This window comes from Ascaphus truei, chromosome 3 (assembly GCF_040206685.1).
Source record: "Ascaphus truei isolate aAscTru1 chromosome 3, aAscTru1.hap1, whole genome shotgun sequence".
In the NCBI taxonomy this organism is placed as follows: domain Eukaryota; kingdom Metazoa; phylum Chordata; class Amphibia; order Anura; family Ascaphidae; genus Ascaphus; species Ascaphus truei.
In genome coordinates, this window is record NC_134485.1 from 139426340 (window position 1) to 139445319 (window position 18980).

An 18980-nucleotide genomic window follows, 5' to 3' on the forward strand; every position below is an offset into this window, starting at 1 on the left:
TTTCTCTCTCCCCCCAACCTGTGCAGTATGGCATGTGGAACCTTACTCAGTGGAGGTTAGGCCCAACTGCCGCAATCACAGCCTGGCTGAGCTCCCATCGCCGTTCAGAAAGGCGGCTGTGCTCAAGTAGGACCTGCAAGATCCATGTGAGAAGGAGCCAGTGGGTGGGTGTAGGTTTAATTTTCAAGAAACCTAGTGAGTACAGACATTTGCTTTAAGGGACTTATTCTAGTAGCTTCAATGCTAAATTTGCAAAATCAAACATGTTGGCATGTTACTACCTCATTTTTCTCCCTATGCTCCCCCTGGATCGTGTGATACAACTATCTCACGGTATGACATTTTTGAAAAAACGGTGTTCAGTAAGGTATATCGCATGTTAGATACCGTTTGTTAAAAAAAAATAACATACTGCACTAGTTTGTATTTGCTTTACAGGCTTAATGCCTTTAACATTCGATTTCCCTCTATCAGTCTGGAAGAACCACACAGAGAGAGCAGAGAGAAACTGCACCTCCCACCACCACACACAGTAATGGGCAAAAAGCCTGTACGCCAGGTCTGGCATAGCACTTTTGCCCATTCAAAAACGGCAAAATAAAAGTTTTACTTACCCCTTCCAGGATGAAGGCTGTCCTCGTCTTTAGTGGCACCAACATTTACAGTAAAACGCTAGCTACTGGCCGGTAACCCCTTAATTACCGTAGCGGTTACTATCCACTAAGGTAATTAAGGGGTTAACTCCACACCCACCACACACTACCCACCCGGGAGGACTAACCACCCACCGTATGGGCAACTACAACCTTCACCCACTCCCTCTACCACCAACAAACCGGGTACTGCTGTTTAATCCCTTCATTACCTTAGCTGTTATCCACTAAGGTAATCTTTCTCAGCTGTTATTTTATTTTTATTACATATGATTGAAGCAGGGGGAATCCAGAGCTGAAATTATTGTGGGTCACCACCGGAGACCCTCAGCTTCAATCCTATGTAGTAAAAATAAATTATACACCTTCCTATGCACATCGTTAATCCGATCTCGCCACTCTTTAGGTGGCGCAATAAGAAATAGGAGTTTTTAAGTCGCGATTTGCATCTTGGAACTACTTGAATCCCAGTAGCAGTTACTGACAAAAAATGTGAGTTTCAGCGTTTTTGACCTAAGCACGGTTTGTTTTTGCAAGAGTGATACCGCTTGTAAAAAAAGCCGTTAACAAGCTATTTTGACATTTTATCACAGCATTCTGAATAGGTACACATACAAAATCGCTTGTAAAGTTCACTTTACAAGTGTTAAGTCATGTATCAAAGCTACTAGAATAGGCCCCTAAGACTCCAGTCTAATAGACTCATAATGTAACAAAAGGTTGCAAGTGAGCTGCATTGGGATATTTAAGGGTGCAGTGACACAAGCTCAACAATTTTAAATTAGGTTGCCCAATAAAAGCACTGCATTTAGACCTCCTAAAGGTAGCTATTGCAGCTAATACATTTCACTTTGACTATCTGCACAAGGAGAGATGTAATCATGTGAAGCCACATGCTTCAATCCTTCAAGGAAATTATTTAGAAAAAACACACCAAGGTAAAATGATATGTCCCAGTGACATAAAAGAAAGCCATAAAATAGTGAGCCTTTGGCTCTGTCTTTCACTAGCTGGTTGATGACTCATTGCTCAAACATAATGCTTTGCCATAGCGTAGAGACTGTACTGTAATATCATTTACTCTGAATTATGGGGGCTAAAACCCATATGACTGGTAGTCACTGAAACATGTCAGATAGTTTTTGCCTTTTTATCTTATAGTTTTTTTTATTCACTTGATATGCAACTTAAAATAAGGGACTATGGCATAAATAAACAAATACTGCAAGTTATTTTTCAAAGGAATACTTTGTCTGTATAAACCTAGCCATTGTATATGAACTTTTAAAAGTGGGCTTTATTTTTAATTTGAGGGTTTGAATTTGTGGAATGATTACATTGCTGTAGTGATCAAAGTAGGACGGCGCTAAGTGGTACTGAGCTACAGTTTTATTTGTTTCTCATAAACAACATACAATTAGGTTAGAAGGGCACTGTATATTTATTAGATCTTACCGACTTTGTTTCCTTGTTTAACAATTTGGCCTTTTGTATTTAAGGACAACACCATAGCATGTAATGCCTTGTCACATGCTTATTTTCCACTGAATTCTAATATTTCCCTTTGTTACAAATGCTGACCAGATATAGCAAACAATATACTGTACCTATGTTTGTCCTGAAAAACAACCACATCTGGTAAACAACCTCCAACTGAGAGAGTGCCACCTGCTATACTGCAAGAGGCTCTTTAAAAGCCCAACTCTTTTATATTAAAAAAAAAAAAACCACCAGCTGGTCTTGTAGAAACCACCTTAATTGACTTTGATGCTATTAATTCAGGCTACTAAAGCAAGGATGACAATGTACAAAACATCTAAAAGATAATGACAACAACTGATTTGTTTTGAGCACTGAGATCACATAGACCCTTAAATATTATGAGTGTGTATATATGGTAACTGCACTGAAACAAGGTGAACTTCCTATCATGCGTAAACAATGTCGTCCAAAAAAAAAAAGTTGCGCCTGTAATTAGTGCAGCAAACAGACCAAATTAGGCTCACATAATCATTAGCTTCATGATAAGGTGGTTTAATACAGTATGCACTACACATCAGGATTATATGACACTAACACATTTATGAGGGAGGACAGCTCCTGAGAGAATACCAGGATTAGCACTAGATACACAGTTTTTTACTTGTTCAATAATTGGAAATAAGGGCATGGATTTATTTAATAAAATATATTTGACTATTACACAAAATTAGGTAGGTTGTTAGTTTAAAGTGTATTAGCGGTCCCCGTCTTAAGAAATAAACATAAAAAGGTTAACACTGCAAGTCTGTAACATTGTTCCTGATTTGGAAAGCAAAGAGGGATTCCAAGCTTTTTTTTATTTTAAATAATGCTAAACAATTGCTAAATGCTAAAATGTTATCTACTGCGTGTGAATTTCCCAATGTCACCATTAATGTCATGTGTACCCAGGCCCATATTAGTGTGGCAATAAAGATGAGTCTGAAAAAAGAAAACGTAGTTAAAAAAAAAAAAAAACTTTCATATATTGCATGTTTGAGTTGTGGGGTGAGTTAGTTTCTGTTTTCATACCCACTTAACACCTTGGGCTAAACAGCCTTTTATATTGTCATATATTCTCAACAAAGACACAAGGGAATGGGTTGGCATAATCAACCCATCTCACATAGGGCATTAATCAGGGTATAACGTTAATAATATTTTAATTGGTTTGATGGAGATTCTTTAGGGGGTGGAGGTTATTACATACAATATACATTGAAATTAGTGCAAATAAATATTCCCCTGAAATAAAAAGATAAGCAGGTCACAGTCCAGCAGTTAAAAGAAAAAGTAAACCACTAATGCATGTTTGAAATGACCTCAAATGGTCCCCAATTAAGCACTACTGTACATAAGTGATCCATAATGTCTACAGACTGAGTTAACCCTGCAGCAAAGGATGAGGTAGAATGAACTGAACATGTATAGAAGGTTTCCTAGCTAAACAATATGCTAAGAAGTAACACAAGCTCAATTTTTAAGTAGTAATAAATTGTTTCTACTACTTTGATGCTATATATATATATAAAACAAAAGTGGGCACTAACCCAAAAAGCAGTGGTCTAAATCTGGGTGCATACCATCTGGATAATGATACAAAGAGCAAAAAAGGACAGACACTCCATTAACAAAAATGTGAATTTATTAACTCAACAGCAAACAAAAGACAAGCTAAACCTAATATATCCTGCTCCTCATCCTGTGATCAGAATGATCTGGCGCCAAAAAACCTAGGCGATTCTTCTGTGATGTGGAGTGGGAGTGGGGCCCATAATGCAAAAAGGGATTGAACAATTCCCACAGTACAAATATTGACAGCAAAATACACCAAGATGTTATCAGAGGCCCATGTCTGTCAATAACACATATATACATATATATATATATATCGTAGCGGAATGTGAATACACTAAATCGCAAGACTTTGTAGCAGCATTCAATTTTGGAGAAACATGTGCTGGTTGCACTCAAATAAACAGTCACAATAAGTTTACAGTTCTGCATAAATAATGATGAGTCTCTCAACGATACCCAAACTGTAAAACACAAATAATCAATACCAATCAGTTTTCAATGCTGCATAAGGAAAGTTCACGAAACAAAGTCTCTCAAAGATATCTAAATCTAGTCCAGCAGCTGAGTGTCGCTGCTGCAGGGCAAATGAAAAACAGCAATGTTCCAAATTGGGTCCATTCAAGTTGAGTCATCATCCTTTAGTAGAACTTGGGGTCTAACATCTGTGGAGCTTTTACTGTCTAATGCATGCTTGGTCCCCAATGTGACAGGAAGCAAAGTAAAGCAGAGGAAGGGGCAAAGTAGAGAAAACCGCAGAGGAGAGAAAAATTGGACTATTTAAGCCATAAAGCAAGCTGTAAGGCTAGTTGCCACATCACTGTGTCAGTACATCCCCAAGAGGTCGAGGCACCAGCTCCATCTGAGTCTGACCTGTGAGCTCATAGTGCAAGCAAGTCTCACAGGTTGGGACCCAGCCATAAGGGTAAAGCATAACAATCCTGGGCATAGTCAAAAAGGGTGCAAGTATAGTACTTCCGAATAGGGACCAAACCAAAACAGGACTGTCTCTGACTTTCCTTAAATGAGTAGATAATTCTCTAACATTCCCTTGGGGAGTAAAAAAATGTCGGCAATAAATGAATGGAGTCACCTGACTGTATGGATAAACAAGAATGAACCAAGACAAATTTTCCTTGCCAATTTCAATCTGGTTTTCGCCCCAAACACTCCAAAATAACTACCGTCTTAAAAGTTTGCAATGAGATCCAGTGTGGAATGGAACTGGGACATGTGTCTCTCTCTGGCACTAACTCCAACCCTTTGGATATCACTGTGGTGTCCCGCAAGGCTCTGTTTTGGGGCCCCTACTATTCTCAGTATTCATTAATGATCTTCCTACAGCTTGTAAGTGAGCATCAATACAACTGTATGTGGATGACATAATCTTATAGGCACACAGCCTTCACTTCTCTGACCTTGGACACATATTTCAATCTGACTTTTTGAGACTGGAAAATTGGATTTCCCAAAACAAACTGTTTCTAAACACTGACAAGACTGTAACAATGATATTTGGGACCAAGGCTACATTGCTAAAAGTTTCCAATTAAGGAGCTACAGATTAGAACCAACTCTAATACTATCCTAGCCCCTGTTACTAGTTTCAGATATTTGGGCATATGGTTTGATTCCCATTTAATATGTGGGTTGCACATTGATACCCTGACATCCAAAACCTATGCCAAACTAGGTGTACTATATAGGAACAAATCCTCCCTAAATCTGCTGGTCAGAAAGCGCATCGCACAGCAGATGCCGATGCCAATTATAGACTATGGGGACATAGTATATGGCACGGCATCCCAAGCTCACCTTGGAAAACGTGATACCCTCTACAACTCAATATGCCACCTTGTCCTCCAATGCAATTACAAAGCACATCACTGAGAAATGCTCAAAGAACTAGATTGGGCATCACTTGAGTCTAGGCGTAAAGTTAATCTCTCCTGTCTTGCCTTTAAATTCTTTATGAGCCAGCTACCTGTCTATCTGAACAAGCTCCTCACCGCTACCACATGCACCACTTATCATCTGTGATCTGACTCCAAAAGACTGTTCATGGTCCCAAGGTTCAACAAAGTATCCGGCCACTCCTCCTTCTCTTACCATACACCCCACATCTGGAACAGTCTATTCTCACTTCTACCACCAGTCTAAGTTCTTTCATAACTAAAGCTGTCTCACATTTTAATCTGGCCTGTAACTGTTATATACGCCTATAAAATATATTATCTTTAACTGTGCATACAATGTCTTGTATATAATGTACTGTATAACCCTTTTTACTCATTGTAACAATGTATTTGTAACCATGTACTGTAAGTAATTATAACTCTTTGCATAGGACATACTTGAAAATGAGAGCTGTCTCAATTTATTATTCCTGGTAAAATATTTTATAAACAAATAATCGTGGGGCGATAGTAACACAATACAAGAGTGGGTTAATACCCAATTGATTATTGTAATGCACAACAGGTATAATACAGCTCCCATAGCTGATACATCTAGGTGTGTAGAGTCACAACAGGGGGTATGGTAAAAATGGGAATTCCTCAACCTGTCCTGGTCATAGGTAGTGCTATGGCTGTTAGGGTTACACAAAGATAAATCCTTAAACCCAGAAGTTACAGTCAAGTGGGTGCAGCGCTGGAAGAGAGGAGTTACAAGCACCAAACTTTCCGCGGTGAAATTTAAGGCTTCGGATATGGTGGGCATGCGACACCTGTCGCCCAAGTGATCTGTGGACTCACTCACGATTGGGAGGCCTTGGCGAAGGCGTGTCCATGATGTCACGAGGCTGGTTCACTCGCATTCTCTGAACCGCTCACGTGACCCGGCCGTCATGCGTCAATTTAAAAAAAAAAATTGTCGGCTCAAAATTCTGCCACGTGGTTGTTCATCGCTCGCGCTCACTATGGCCGGCCCTATAGAGCTGCTGCATTTTGTTCACTCCGCACGCACCGTCGCTCGCTCTGTGGACGCAGACTAATCAGAGTCAATGTGGAGACAACCGTATGCTCAAATCACATAGGTATTATCTTGTTGGGAGAAAACATGATTGTGTCCAAGCCCTTAGGGTACACACTGTTCATGTATCGAGAAACGTTCTCATTGCAGTGGTACAAAAGCAACACAACAAGTGCCAAATAAACACTAAAGTGAAAGAATATACTGTATAAAAAAAACTGTGAAAATGTAAATATTAAATAATTGCTAATAATATTACAAAGGGGGGAAAAATGTGTGAACAAATAAGGACAAGTGGTTAATAAAATAATACACTTAAAAGTGAAATACTACTTAGTATCCAAACAACCTTAGAGAAGATGCAGCTTTTATTATAATTATAAAAGGATGTTTCCCAATATCCATGATACAGAGCAGCAACAGTCCAAAGCGCAATCTTGACTCAAGGTACATATAAAAAAATAGGAAAAATATACACACAATAGCGTCATACAGCTAAATCAATATAATGAAATGCTCCAACAGACTATAACTTTCCCACTCACGTAGTGTGAGAAAAAAAATCAAGCATTTTTCCAACACATGTGGACTCCAAACAGGTTTGTGATATATTCTCTGATGAAATGCAGGCTCACGTAGTATATAGATAGGAAAGAGAAATAAAAAACATAGTGCAAATATACTGTAGCTGTTATATGTAAAAAAGGACTGGTACAGCAGTGGAAATACACTTATGCTCACAGACAAACAAGGTATTGTGACCACTCGGGGTCTGAAGGAGATGCTGAACGGAGGTTCCACTTCCACAGGCATTGATTATCCGATTATCCTTTCTGTATGCTCAGCCACGGTGGTATTCTCATAGATTAGAGCCCATAGCTGTACCTGACATCTAAGGAAGAAACTGCAGCTGCAGTAGACGTTATTTTAACAAATCATGGTTCCGGTTTCGTCTGCGCTGCTGTACTCCACGCGGCATGAACGTGGCCAATCGCCCCAGGCACACGTGTTTATCGCAGTTGCTTTGTTTGAATTTCATGGATTGTGATTAATTAAATGAAATGAATGAATTGTAATGTGTACAGTACTGTGCGACTGTGTCAATTTCAGGTGTTTAAAAGCCAGAACACTAAAATGCCATTGCCTGCACTCGCGTCTTAAGGCGGTATGGTTGGAAGAAATCCCGCGCCATGACATGGGTATTCCGAGGTATACACCGCATGAAGTGTTTCAATAACGGCTGTTGCATCTGTACACTCAAATTCAAAATAGTTCTTGTGTAGAATTATATGAATCAAAAGAAGCAGGTAATCAGGGGGGCCAGTGTATAGTGGATCATCTGTGATGAGTTCACAGACAGATTTCAAATCTTCGTCATGTGGAATGTAGGTATATAAACTTGAAATATCCATTGTAACCAGCCAGGCACTAGATAGAATAGGTCCAATGTTTGTAAGTCTATTGAGAAATGTGGTAATATGTTTGATATAACTAGGCAGAGAAGTAACACAGGCAGTGGCGTAGCTAGACATGTGTGGGCTCCAGGGCAAAAAAAAAAAAATCAGGACCCCATTAATATTAATACTGACTGTAATGTGTTTCTCCCTCCACCATCCTCTCCCTGATCCTCTCTCTAATCATCATCTCCCTGTCACCAGCTCTGCCTCCTCCTCCACCTCATCAGCTCCCCCTCTACCTCTTCAGCTCCCCTCCACCTCATCAGCTCTCCCCCTCATCATCATCATCCTCATCATCATCAGCTCACCCTCACCAGCCTCCTCATCAGCCCCTCTCCTCATCATCAGCTCTCCGCCCTCATCCTCATCAGTACCCCTCCCTAGCTCTCTCCCCTCATAATCATCTCCCACTCACCAGCTCTCCCCCCTCATTATTATCAGCTCACCCTCACCAGCTCTCCCCCTCCTCATCAGCCCCCCTCCTCATCATCAGCTCTCCCCCTCCTCACCAGCTCCCCCTCACCAGCTCTCCCCCTACTCATTAGCTCCCCCTACTTCTCATAATCATCAGCTCCCCCTCACAAGCTCTCCCCACTCCTCATCATCATCATCAGCACCCCCTCACCAGCTCTCCCCACTCTCAGTATCAGCTTCCCCTCACCAGCTGTCCCCTCCTCAGCATCAGCTTCCCCTCACCATCTCTCTCCCTCCTCATCAGCTCCCCCTCGCCATCTCTCCCCCTCATCTTCATCAGTACCCCTCACTAGCTCTCTTCCCTCATCATCAGCTCCCCTCATCATCAGCTCCCCCCACCAGCTCTTCCCCTTATCATCAGCTCTCCCCCCTCATCATTATCAGTACCCCCTCACTTGCTCTCTCCCCTCATCATCATCTCCCACTCACCAGCTCTCCCCCCTCCTCATCAGCTCCCCCTCATCATTAGCTCCCTGTGGCGGTGACAGAGTTAACCAGGCTTATAATAAAGGTCAAGCCGCTTGGTTACCCCGGACCCATGTTTTGGGGTCCTAGAGTGTCAGCATTGTGTATGCATTAATGTGACTGTGTGCAAAAAATTAGACAACTGCCATTTTTGTGTTTTTACCTTTTCCAGAGGGGCTGGGACCGGGAGATTTTCAGGAGGTAAGTTTCAGGGTGGGTTTGCCGAAGAAAGTTGTTACAGATTGTGGCTAGGTATCGGGGTTCTCAAGTTATTAGTTACCCCAGAAATGTATATGGGAATCAAGTGAGATTCTCGGATACATGTAAGCCCAGTGATCCAGGCAGACCCCCATCCTGAAACCATTGTTGCGACTCACCACTAGGACGCCCTGCTTCAGCACAGAGCAGGAAAAGGTAAAAATGTGACACATGGGGTTAATGTATATCCCCACACTTCAGGCAGGTATAAGACTGAGGGTGGTTTTATTAAAATAAGAGGTTTAGGTTTGTAGTGGTTTGAAATATGTTTAAAGATCCAGTTGCTGTGTGTAAGAGATGAAGGCGAGTGTAAGGGGAAACGTTTAGGTTACACTCTATTTCCTGCATCAAATAACTGTAACACATTGTAGCAGCAGAATGTGTATATTTTACCACACATAAGTCAGGCCACAATATATTATATTACATGGGTATAGTTTAATGTGTATATATGTTGATGCTCTGTAGGTGAACTGTGGGATTTAGAAATCATGGCTAGCAGGCTCGGTGCCTATGCGGCTGAGAGTTTATTGAGGGTGTAAGGAAAATGTTTAATTCATGCAAGAATAAAACAGTGTAAGTTAGGTTTTAAAGTCCCAGCAGGGGCTTATGACTAATAGCTTCAAAGGGACATTTGTCCTAGTGGTATTCACAGAGGTGTTAGCAGGAAAGGCTAATTGGAACACGGTTATCCTCACTTCAAGGGTCCATTTGGCCTAGCTAGACTGAGCGGCATTCATCATGAAATCAGGAGGGCATATGGTAAGTGGCAAGTGGTCAGTGGGAGGGGGAAGATGACAGTTTTGTTGCACATGCTCAGTCACTGTTCTGAAGCTTCTGCCAGGCTACCTGTGTAACTGGCGGAGCATGCCCATTGGCCAGGGAGAAAATTCCCATACAGTGATTCGCTGCAGACTGACAGGATGGACTTTTGGTAGTTTTTAAAAAGTTATGCAGTCAGTCAGAGAGTGAGATTCATCTAAGATTCATCAGATCTATCCAAGTTTTTCATGAGTCCATCAGTTCCATCTTGTGTGATTCACCTGAGATTCAGTCCCATTTGAGAAGTTCCAGCTCTGAGTAAATCATCTAAATTTCTCAGAGGATGTGACTAGAATTCAACAGCAAGAGTCTACAGGAAGGAAAAGTAGCCTGGAATATTTTGCTGTGTGTTTGCAATTAGGAAAGATTAGTTTTGTTATCCCAGTTTCCAAAGTAAGTGTGTCTTTTTACTGTATTTTTGTGTAACATAGTTGTGTACGTTCGTTAGGTGAATAAACACAATTTATTTTTATCTCTCTGCTTGCTCAATCAATGATGCCGGTAATTAAAAGCCTTAATAAGCTTGAGCTACCTTGACATTCCCTTACCAGCTCTCCCCCTCCTCATTAATTCCCCCTCACCAGCTTTCCCCCTCCTCATTAGCTCCCCCTCACCAGCTCTCCCCCCTCATCATCTCCCCCCACATATCATCAGCTCCCCCTCACCAGCTATCCCCATCCTCATCATCAGCTCCCCTCAACAGCTCTCCCCCTCATCAGCCCCCACTCACCAGCACTCCCCCTCATCATCAGCTAACCCTCACCAGCTCTCCCCCTCCTCCTCATCAGCTCCCCCTCACTAGCTCTCCCCACTCATCATCAGCTCCCCATCACAAGCTCTCCCCCCAATCATCAGCTCCCCCTCACCAGCTCTCCCCCCTCCTCATCAGCTTCCCCCTCCTCAATAGCTCCCAATCACCAGCTCTCCCCCTCCTCCTCATTAGCTCCCCCTCACCAGCAGCTCCCCATCACCAGCTCTCTCCCTTCCTCATCAGCTTCACCTCACCAGGTCTCACTCCTCCTCATCATCATCATCCTCATCATTATCCTCCTCACCAGCTCTCCCCCTCCTCATAAGCTCCCCCTCACCAGAAGTTCCCCTCACCCCTGTAAAGTGTGTTAACCCTTAAGTTATTTGACTAACCTTAAAACTTGCCCCACAAAATCAAGCAACCCAATAGTCTGCACTCATGGTTACTGTCAAACACTAAGTCATTCCTACCACCCATTGTGACCAAGCACTGCCATCTACAGCATACAGAAATGGTGAGGCAAAGGAGCACAGCACAGGATCCATCCGTGAAGAAGAAATAAATTCAGGGCAACTCTATATAAAAAGTTAAAGGGTATTTAATCTGTATACAGTGATGAAGAGAGAGCTAACGCACCAACGCATTTCATCCCATAGGGACTTTATCAAGGTTATCAAGGTTTATCAATCACACCTTGATAAAGTATCTATGGGATGAAACGCGTCTTCATATGAACCTGAATATTTGGCATAATAAACATCTATATTTGAGCACTATACACCCACACATTCTCCAACTGCCATCTACAGCACTTATTCCCTCACCTACTGTCTGTGTGTGTTCCCCTCAAACCTTAGATTCTAAGGTCTTGGGGGCAGGGATTTCCTTTCCTATTGTCTGATTTTGCAGCACTTATTGTATTATTATAATTCGCCTGTACTGTATTCTTTGTGAAGCGCTGAGTATACTTTTGGCGCTATATAAATAATCCCTCCCCCTCCCCCTCCCTCCCTTTGGCAGGAGGAGATAATCAGAGGAGCAGCCGTAGAGGAGATGGAGTAACCTTTTTCTGGATTTTAGGTCATCTGTAAATTATATGTCTGACTGGCTGTTCCTGTGTAAGAAATGTAATGGTAATTTCTTTTATCCAGCCATTGGTAAACCTTAGTTGAAGAATTGAGTCAATCTCATTTTTAAACTGAATGGTGGGGTCATGTGTTAATGCTTTATAATACTTTGTGTCCTGTAATTGGGACAGGATTTCAGACCTACAGTCAGAATAATTAAGCACAACAATTGCCCCTCCCCTATCTGCTTGCCGAATTAGCGCCTTATTGCCTTTAAGATCTTTGATGGCTCATCATTCTGTCTCTGAAATGTTAGGTGGTGTATATGGAGGGTATTTATATAGTTCTCTAATCTCCCTGTTCACAATGCTCTGAAAGATAGCGATGGAGGGATGAGTATTGATAGGGTCAAAGTTATTTCTTGACTTAAAGGGGCTAGGCTTGTCAATATTTTCAGCCCGTTTAGACTTGTAGAAATATAAAGCTGTGGTGCATCTTGAAAAGTTCTATCTCTGTTTCAAATTATGTTTGTGTAAATGACTGGGTTATTGATAAATATTTTTGTAGTAAAGATAGTTCTGAACCTTTAAGCGCATAAGATAAATTATACACTATGGTTTTGGGTGCTGAGACCTTGTGTTTGTGGCGGCCCTTTCTAAGGTCCAGTCTTGCATGCAGTTATTTGGCCCCTGTTCTAGAAAAAATCTTGGCGTGGGGTTGTGTGTGTAGTCTGTGTATCATTGAAGTCAGAGTCACTGCCTGTTGTTGTGGAGCTATAATCCGCTGCATATCACATTGCTCTTGAGAAAGACTTTAGACATAGCCGAAACTTTGATCTAATAAATTCACATTTTGTTATTAGAGTTCCTGCCCATTACATTTTTTTTCTTTCATCTGAAAGCTTAAATCCCTGATTTAAGAAGCATATAACTTTTGATCCATAAATTGGGTAAGTATATAATAAAAGGAGCATATATAACAAGGCAAAAACAGCATTTTGAAACAAAAACACTAGTCCGAATGCATCAAAGAGATTACATGCCTTTCTTTGGTGTATGGGAAGAAATTTTTTTTATGGGCAATGTAACTGAAAAGAGAATACAGTATATGTGCTTTCATCTGCAAACTGTAGAAGTGGCTCAGGTGTTAAGAGGCCCTTGGTAATAACAGATCCATGACATACAAGTACAAATCTTGCCATCTACTCAACCATGTCATCATTGTAAGCATTAGTGATATACTCATCTAACATATACAGCCGTGTAGCCGTGTTCTCCCACAGACATCTGGTAAAGCATACTGGTTGATGTTGTTTATTGATGCTGAATGCATCATGGGAATTAAGCAAATTATCTTTGCAATATATAGATACATCAAAACAATATCGTACCAAAGTAAAGAAGAAAAAAAATCTCTCCCTGTGCAATCCATAAAATATAAAGAATATTTAATCTTGCAGATCTACCTACACTGGAACTGATATATATATATATATATATATATATATTTTTTTTTTTTTTTTTGAAGAACCAGATGGCACTCACATAAAACAGTAAGTAGGGTGTTTGTCCCATAAGGATATATATATATATATATATATATATATATATATATATATAGATATATATCTATATATATATATATATATACCCTCCTAAAGGGCTACGAGAAACAGAAATACGGGTGCATGCTGTGCCCGGTTTCTATGGGGATCAACAGTATACTTCTCACAGAGGTATTTAAGGGGGAGGGACTATTCTGGAAGTTTAAGTTACTTGAGGTCCGGAGGAGCAATGCCTCGGGGAGCATAGGTAAGCAATGTCAGTAAAGTAATGGCATAGACCAGCCCCTCCTGTTTATTATTTTGCAGATAAGGGTACTGTCCTTCTCTACAACATCCTTAAGTAAGGAACCCCTAAAGATGGAATGGAGACCTGTACAGTTTAGTAAAAGGAAAACTGCACATCACAGAGGGCCTCAGGAAAGAAGGCTCTCTGGTGCCTTCTCTTCAGCTCTAACCACAGATCAGAGTTAACATTCCTCAGTGTGTGTGGAAGTGGCAGTTCCCAAAGCAAGACAGCAAGGTACTGAATCAAGCAATAAGCGACCCATCAGGATTTCCAATAGGGACCCCGAATAGCCGGATAGCTACTTAAAGGTTCTGGAGGGATAAGGGGCGGGGGGGGGGGGGGCGAATCCCACAACTACCTAAGCAACTAAGTCAGAGTACTTCCCTCTAAGTGTTAAGAATGTGTGTGATGGTGAGGTGGTAACCAGGCCCACAATAAAGGTTAAGCCCACTTGGTCCTGATCCATGTATTGGGGTTCGGGAGTGTTTGTCAATGTATTGTGTAAAATTATGTGACAAAGAATGTTTTGTGTTTTACCTTTCCAGGTGTGTCAGCAAGCAGAGATTGCTAGACTATGAGTTTCACGGTGGGGTTTGCGGAGAAAGTCTTCTCAGATTGCGCCGTAGGTAGTCAGGGTCCAGAGTTGCTGGAAACCCCCACAATTTACCCGGGAATCAGGTTGGAATCCTGGATACATATAGGCACAATGCTCCGGTCAAAATCCTGCCTTGAAAATGCTTGCGTGACTCACCGCTAGGATTCCCTGCTTCAGCACAAACCAGAAAGGTAAATGGGGCATAGGTATGTGTGGTATCTCTGGAATGGTAAGGGGGTCCCTAATATAAGGGGGGAAGCCCAGTTAATGCCCAAGTCACCCAGAACCTGGTATAAGGGTTCTGGGGGTTCTCCAAACATACATAAGGTTGAGGGGTGTTTTAAAAGCTAAGTCAGGTTTGCAGTGTGTGGGAAATATGGCTAGTGGGAATAAAAGAACAGATTCTCATTCTATCCCTCATAACCAACAGACTTAGAAAATATAACAGTGTAAAGCATATTTTATTAAACAGGTATGTTTAAAGTGTATAAATGCTTGTGCACGGTATATGAGCTGGGGACTTCCAGGTCCATGGTTCCAAGAGACCAAGTGGCTAAGAAGCTTGGTGCCATCAAGTCTGCTCAGGTCCCATACATGAAAGCCTCAGAGGTTGCCAGGTGTGAAACCCACTTGGACAGCAGTGTTAGCCTCAAGTACTCATGTCCTGGGAAAAATGGAAGTCATCGGACCACCATTTTCTCCAACAAAGACTTTGAAGAGCCTAACTCCATGGGTGGCTTCTGCCTGACAAGTGGCAAAGGTGCCAGGGTTGGCGCATGCCCTTGTAAGAATCTGAATCCATGCTTGCCCGGCGTCTTCCCACGCTCGGATTGACTCTAGTATTTCATGAATGAACTCTGAAATATTATAAGAAACCCTCAGCCAATCCGGAGGTGAGAATCTAAGCACCAGAACAGCAGTGGCAAATTTAAAACGACCAAAAGATGCTCTTGGAGAAATAGCAGCGAGCTGGCTTCAGAAATTTTCTAAGTCCCACTTTTCGGGGCCATTCTGAGAATAAGACGTAGCGGTCGCGGCTAGAATTGCAAGCCGAAAACAGTTCCAGGACGTCTGGGACTAAATCAAGGGATTTCAGAATCTCTGGAAGAAAGAGAGCGTTGGCGTCAGGAACTTCATGTCGATTTGAGTTACAGGACATCTTGGGCCAAATCCCGGTCAACCTAAAGACGTTGTTTTATGTTCTGTTTTACCTAAGCAAGTCTAGTTTTTCAGCCCAGACCCCCAGTAAATATGTTTTGTTCTGTATTTTGTAATCTACTGCGTGTATGTCTGTTTCAAGAAAATAAATGACAATTTGTTTTACTAACTTGTTTTGCTCAGTGAATGATCCCGGCAAAAAAGGTGTAAATACCTGGTCTCCCGTGACAATGGGCACAGATAGAATAGAAGAATTAGTGTATGTCTTTGTATAGAACTGTGTACAGCGGTCCCTGAGTTGGGGAAACAAATATATGACAGTTGTACTATAAAAGTTTCTGGCGCCCATTATTTCACAACCTTCCTACCTCATCGCCCAGCTGGCTGAATCCAGCCCCTGAGTTAAGGTAAACCATGTGGAGTAGCCATATAAACACCACACCGTTGTAGCCTCCCTAGGAAGCTGGGCAGGGAGGGTTATATACATACCATCAACAGTTCCAGTATAGATAGATCAGCAAGATAAAATATTCTTCACATGTATGTTTGAGTGCTACGCATAATTATGTGATGTATATATACAGTGTGTACACACATATACACATACATACATACACACTTGCAATACAGTACATACTTTTTGGTCTATTACTTCAATAATTGTTATATTTCCAGTATTTAAAGTTTGGTCCTCTAATTATTCAAATGAATAAACTTTCACTCTAACTTATTCTAAAGGGGCATTGTGTATTTCATCTATTTCAACATCCATGAGGAACATATTTAAGCATGGTAGAATGACTCGGCAAGCCAAATTACAGCACCGGCTCGTACAGACAGGGAGATAGGTAGATTGTGAAGATAAAAGTCCATTTGGTGTGTTGCTGTTATTACAACAAGGCCAAGATGCTAAGCTAAGAAGCTTGTGGATAGTATCCAAGGCCAGGTTCCTGAGGTGCCCTGGGAGCAAGTTTAAAATCCTGAGATGACAACCCTGGAGACAACGGGAAGAACAAGATATATATAGTCGTAATGTGTCATGCACCTGAATCCCCAAAGTATAAAGTAAAGAAGTAGATTGCAGCTTTAATGGCCCAGGTCAGGGTGTATAGAAGTACTATAGCCTGATGCAGGACTTAAGGGGAATATGTGCGATGCAGACAGCGTAATGAAGATTGTGAGGTGTATAAATATGATGTGCAGACTGCGTGATCATGTGTCTGAGGTGAAAAGATGAGTGTAGCATGAGCAATGTCTTGAGGTTCTGAAGTGAATATATGGGCTGCTGACTGCATAATCATGTTCCTGAGGTAGAGATCGGGGATGAAACCTGTGTGCCACAGTTAAAGATCTGGGTTGGAACCAATGTATTTAAGATACTAAGGTAAGGAAATGAAAGGGACCATAATCAAGGAATTTTTGTGACCAAAATCCCCAGGTGCATAAAGGAGGAAGATGTACCAAATATGTGGTTGACTTGAAGCAAAACAAAGCTCCTTAGCAATCTTGAAGTCCTGACTCCCAGCCACACTCTTCACTGGAAAATTGAGTCCTGGAGGGAACTATATGTGAGGAGTGCTACCCGGATTCATTTTCTGCTTCTGTTTCCTCATTCTTTAGCTGAGGATCACTTCTAACCCTGAATAACAGCCTCACAGATGTGTTTGCATATCACTGAATCTATTACAATTGTATTCAACAGTTGCCGACATAGAAATATTGCTCTGCATCACAACAATAGACAGCAGAAAGCTGTTCTATAAGGAACAGAGCTGCACAGCATCGTTAGCTGATCAGCAGGTTTAGGACTGCTGTAATTTAGTGATTTGAATTACTAAATGAGATTATTTAGTCAGCCAGGTAACATCTTTCATAAAGATATGCTGGTGTAATAAAATGCAATTCACCAACAGCAACTGATGTATTTTCTACTGCTTTCATACATTTTTAAGCTGTTCTTATCAGGGGTTTGCTCTGCTATTCGCTTTAACAACAGACAAGTAAAATATGTAATAATTATTAGCGATACATAGATTCACATTTCAGATATTGATCCTATTTGTTTTAAAGCAGCGTAGATGTTACACACCCCGTTGACAAATATTCTGATATCTAATGCTGAGTCTGCTGACCCACAGTATTACAGGCAAAAAGGCAGGTGAAATGGCATGAATTAACATAAGTTTCAAACAAACTGGACCTAACTGGATTACATTTTTAGTGTAAACAATAATGCCTTTCCCAATGGATTTCTTTACAGGTTATTATGCTTGTTGTTGAACAAATGGGAAGGTTACAGGTATAGTAAATGTTCTATTGGCTGCAATGGTATACCATAACATATCATAGTACCGTAAGAGCGTCCAAATACTAGTTCATTATTGCACATACTGTAAATCAAAATGAATGACAATAGATTATGACAGAACAGAGAACCTTGCCGTTCACTTCTGCATGCAGATGTTGTTGCACACAAGCATATGCAACATTATCGCCCTGTAATGTTAACATATACGCACAATAAAAAGAGAGAATAAAAGTAGATGATAAAGTCAAGGACAGCTAACTTACTGCAGTCGTCTGAATCGTACCCATCCAGGTCCACCTCCTCCTCGTGCTTAGCAGGTGCAGTAGAAGCTGCTCCATACGCCCCAAATAACTTGTCCACGTCCTCCTCTTCCTCCTTGGAACTTTCAGAAGGGCTAACAGAGGGCTGGCTCACATTGGACTTCAGCGAGTTACTGCGACTAACGGTTGCAGGGATACCGCGGGGAAACCGGGGGAAATAGTCAGAGATTTGTTTGATTGGCTTGATTGGACCTGGGCACACATCAATGGCCATATGCTCCTGGATGCTTATGGTCATTTTCTCTCCTTTTCGGAGTGTCATGCATGCGATTCTGCCTCGAAACCCAAACCAGAGAATGGATCACAGGGAGAATAGCTTCTTGAAGTTTAGCTACATAAAGAAGCAAAGAGACTCTTTAACAAGGAAGGTCACAGGTGCTGCAGCAGCCTATGTTGCTCTCTCTCGTGTAGTTTCAGACACCTTTTGCATATTGCCTGTAGCTCCAGCAGCCACAAACAGTCTTTATCCTCCCTGTGTTGCTGCTAAGCCTAAGCATAAAGCGTGAGAGAAGAACTGACAGGCAGAGGAGGTGTGTCCAGGGTGATGTCACTTGTTAGCAACCAAGCAAAATACAGGAAGCAAAGGAATGAAGGATGGGTCAGGTGCACTTAATAAACTCAGCAGCCCCTTACATATCAAACCTGCCAGCATCATAATTACTGTAGGAATAGTGCTGCCTATCAAAATGAGGGACCTCCTTATCAGAGACACATAGTTTTTAACCAACTTAGC

General features: G+C 41.5%; 1 protein-coding gene across 2 annotated transcripts in view; it reads right to left on the reverse strand.

Moving 5' to 3' along the window:
* Window positions 1-18736, reverse strand: part of DOC2B (double C2 domain beta) — a 1409852-nt gene extending 1391116 nt beyond the window's left edge. For both annotated transcript variants that reach the window (XM_075589564.1, XM_075589563.1), the window contains exon 1: window positions 18191-18736. In XM_075589564.1, coding sequence (XP_075445679.1) covers window positions 18191-18509 — 319 coding nt within the window. In that variant the 5' untranslated portion in view covers window positions 18510-18736. The remainder of the gene's footprint in view (window positions 1-18190) is intronic.
* Window positions 18737-18980: the final 244 nt, after the last annotated feature.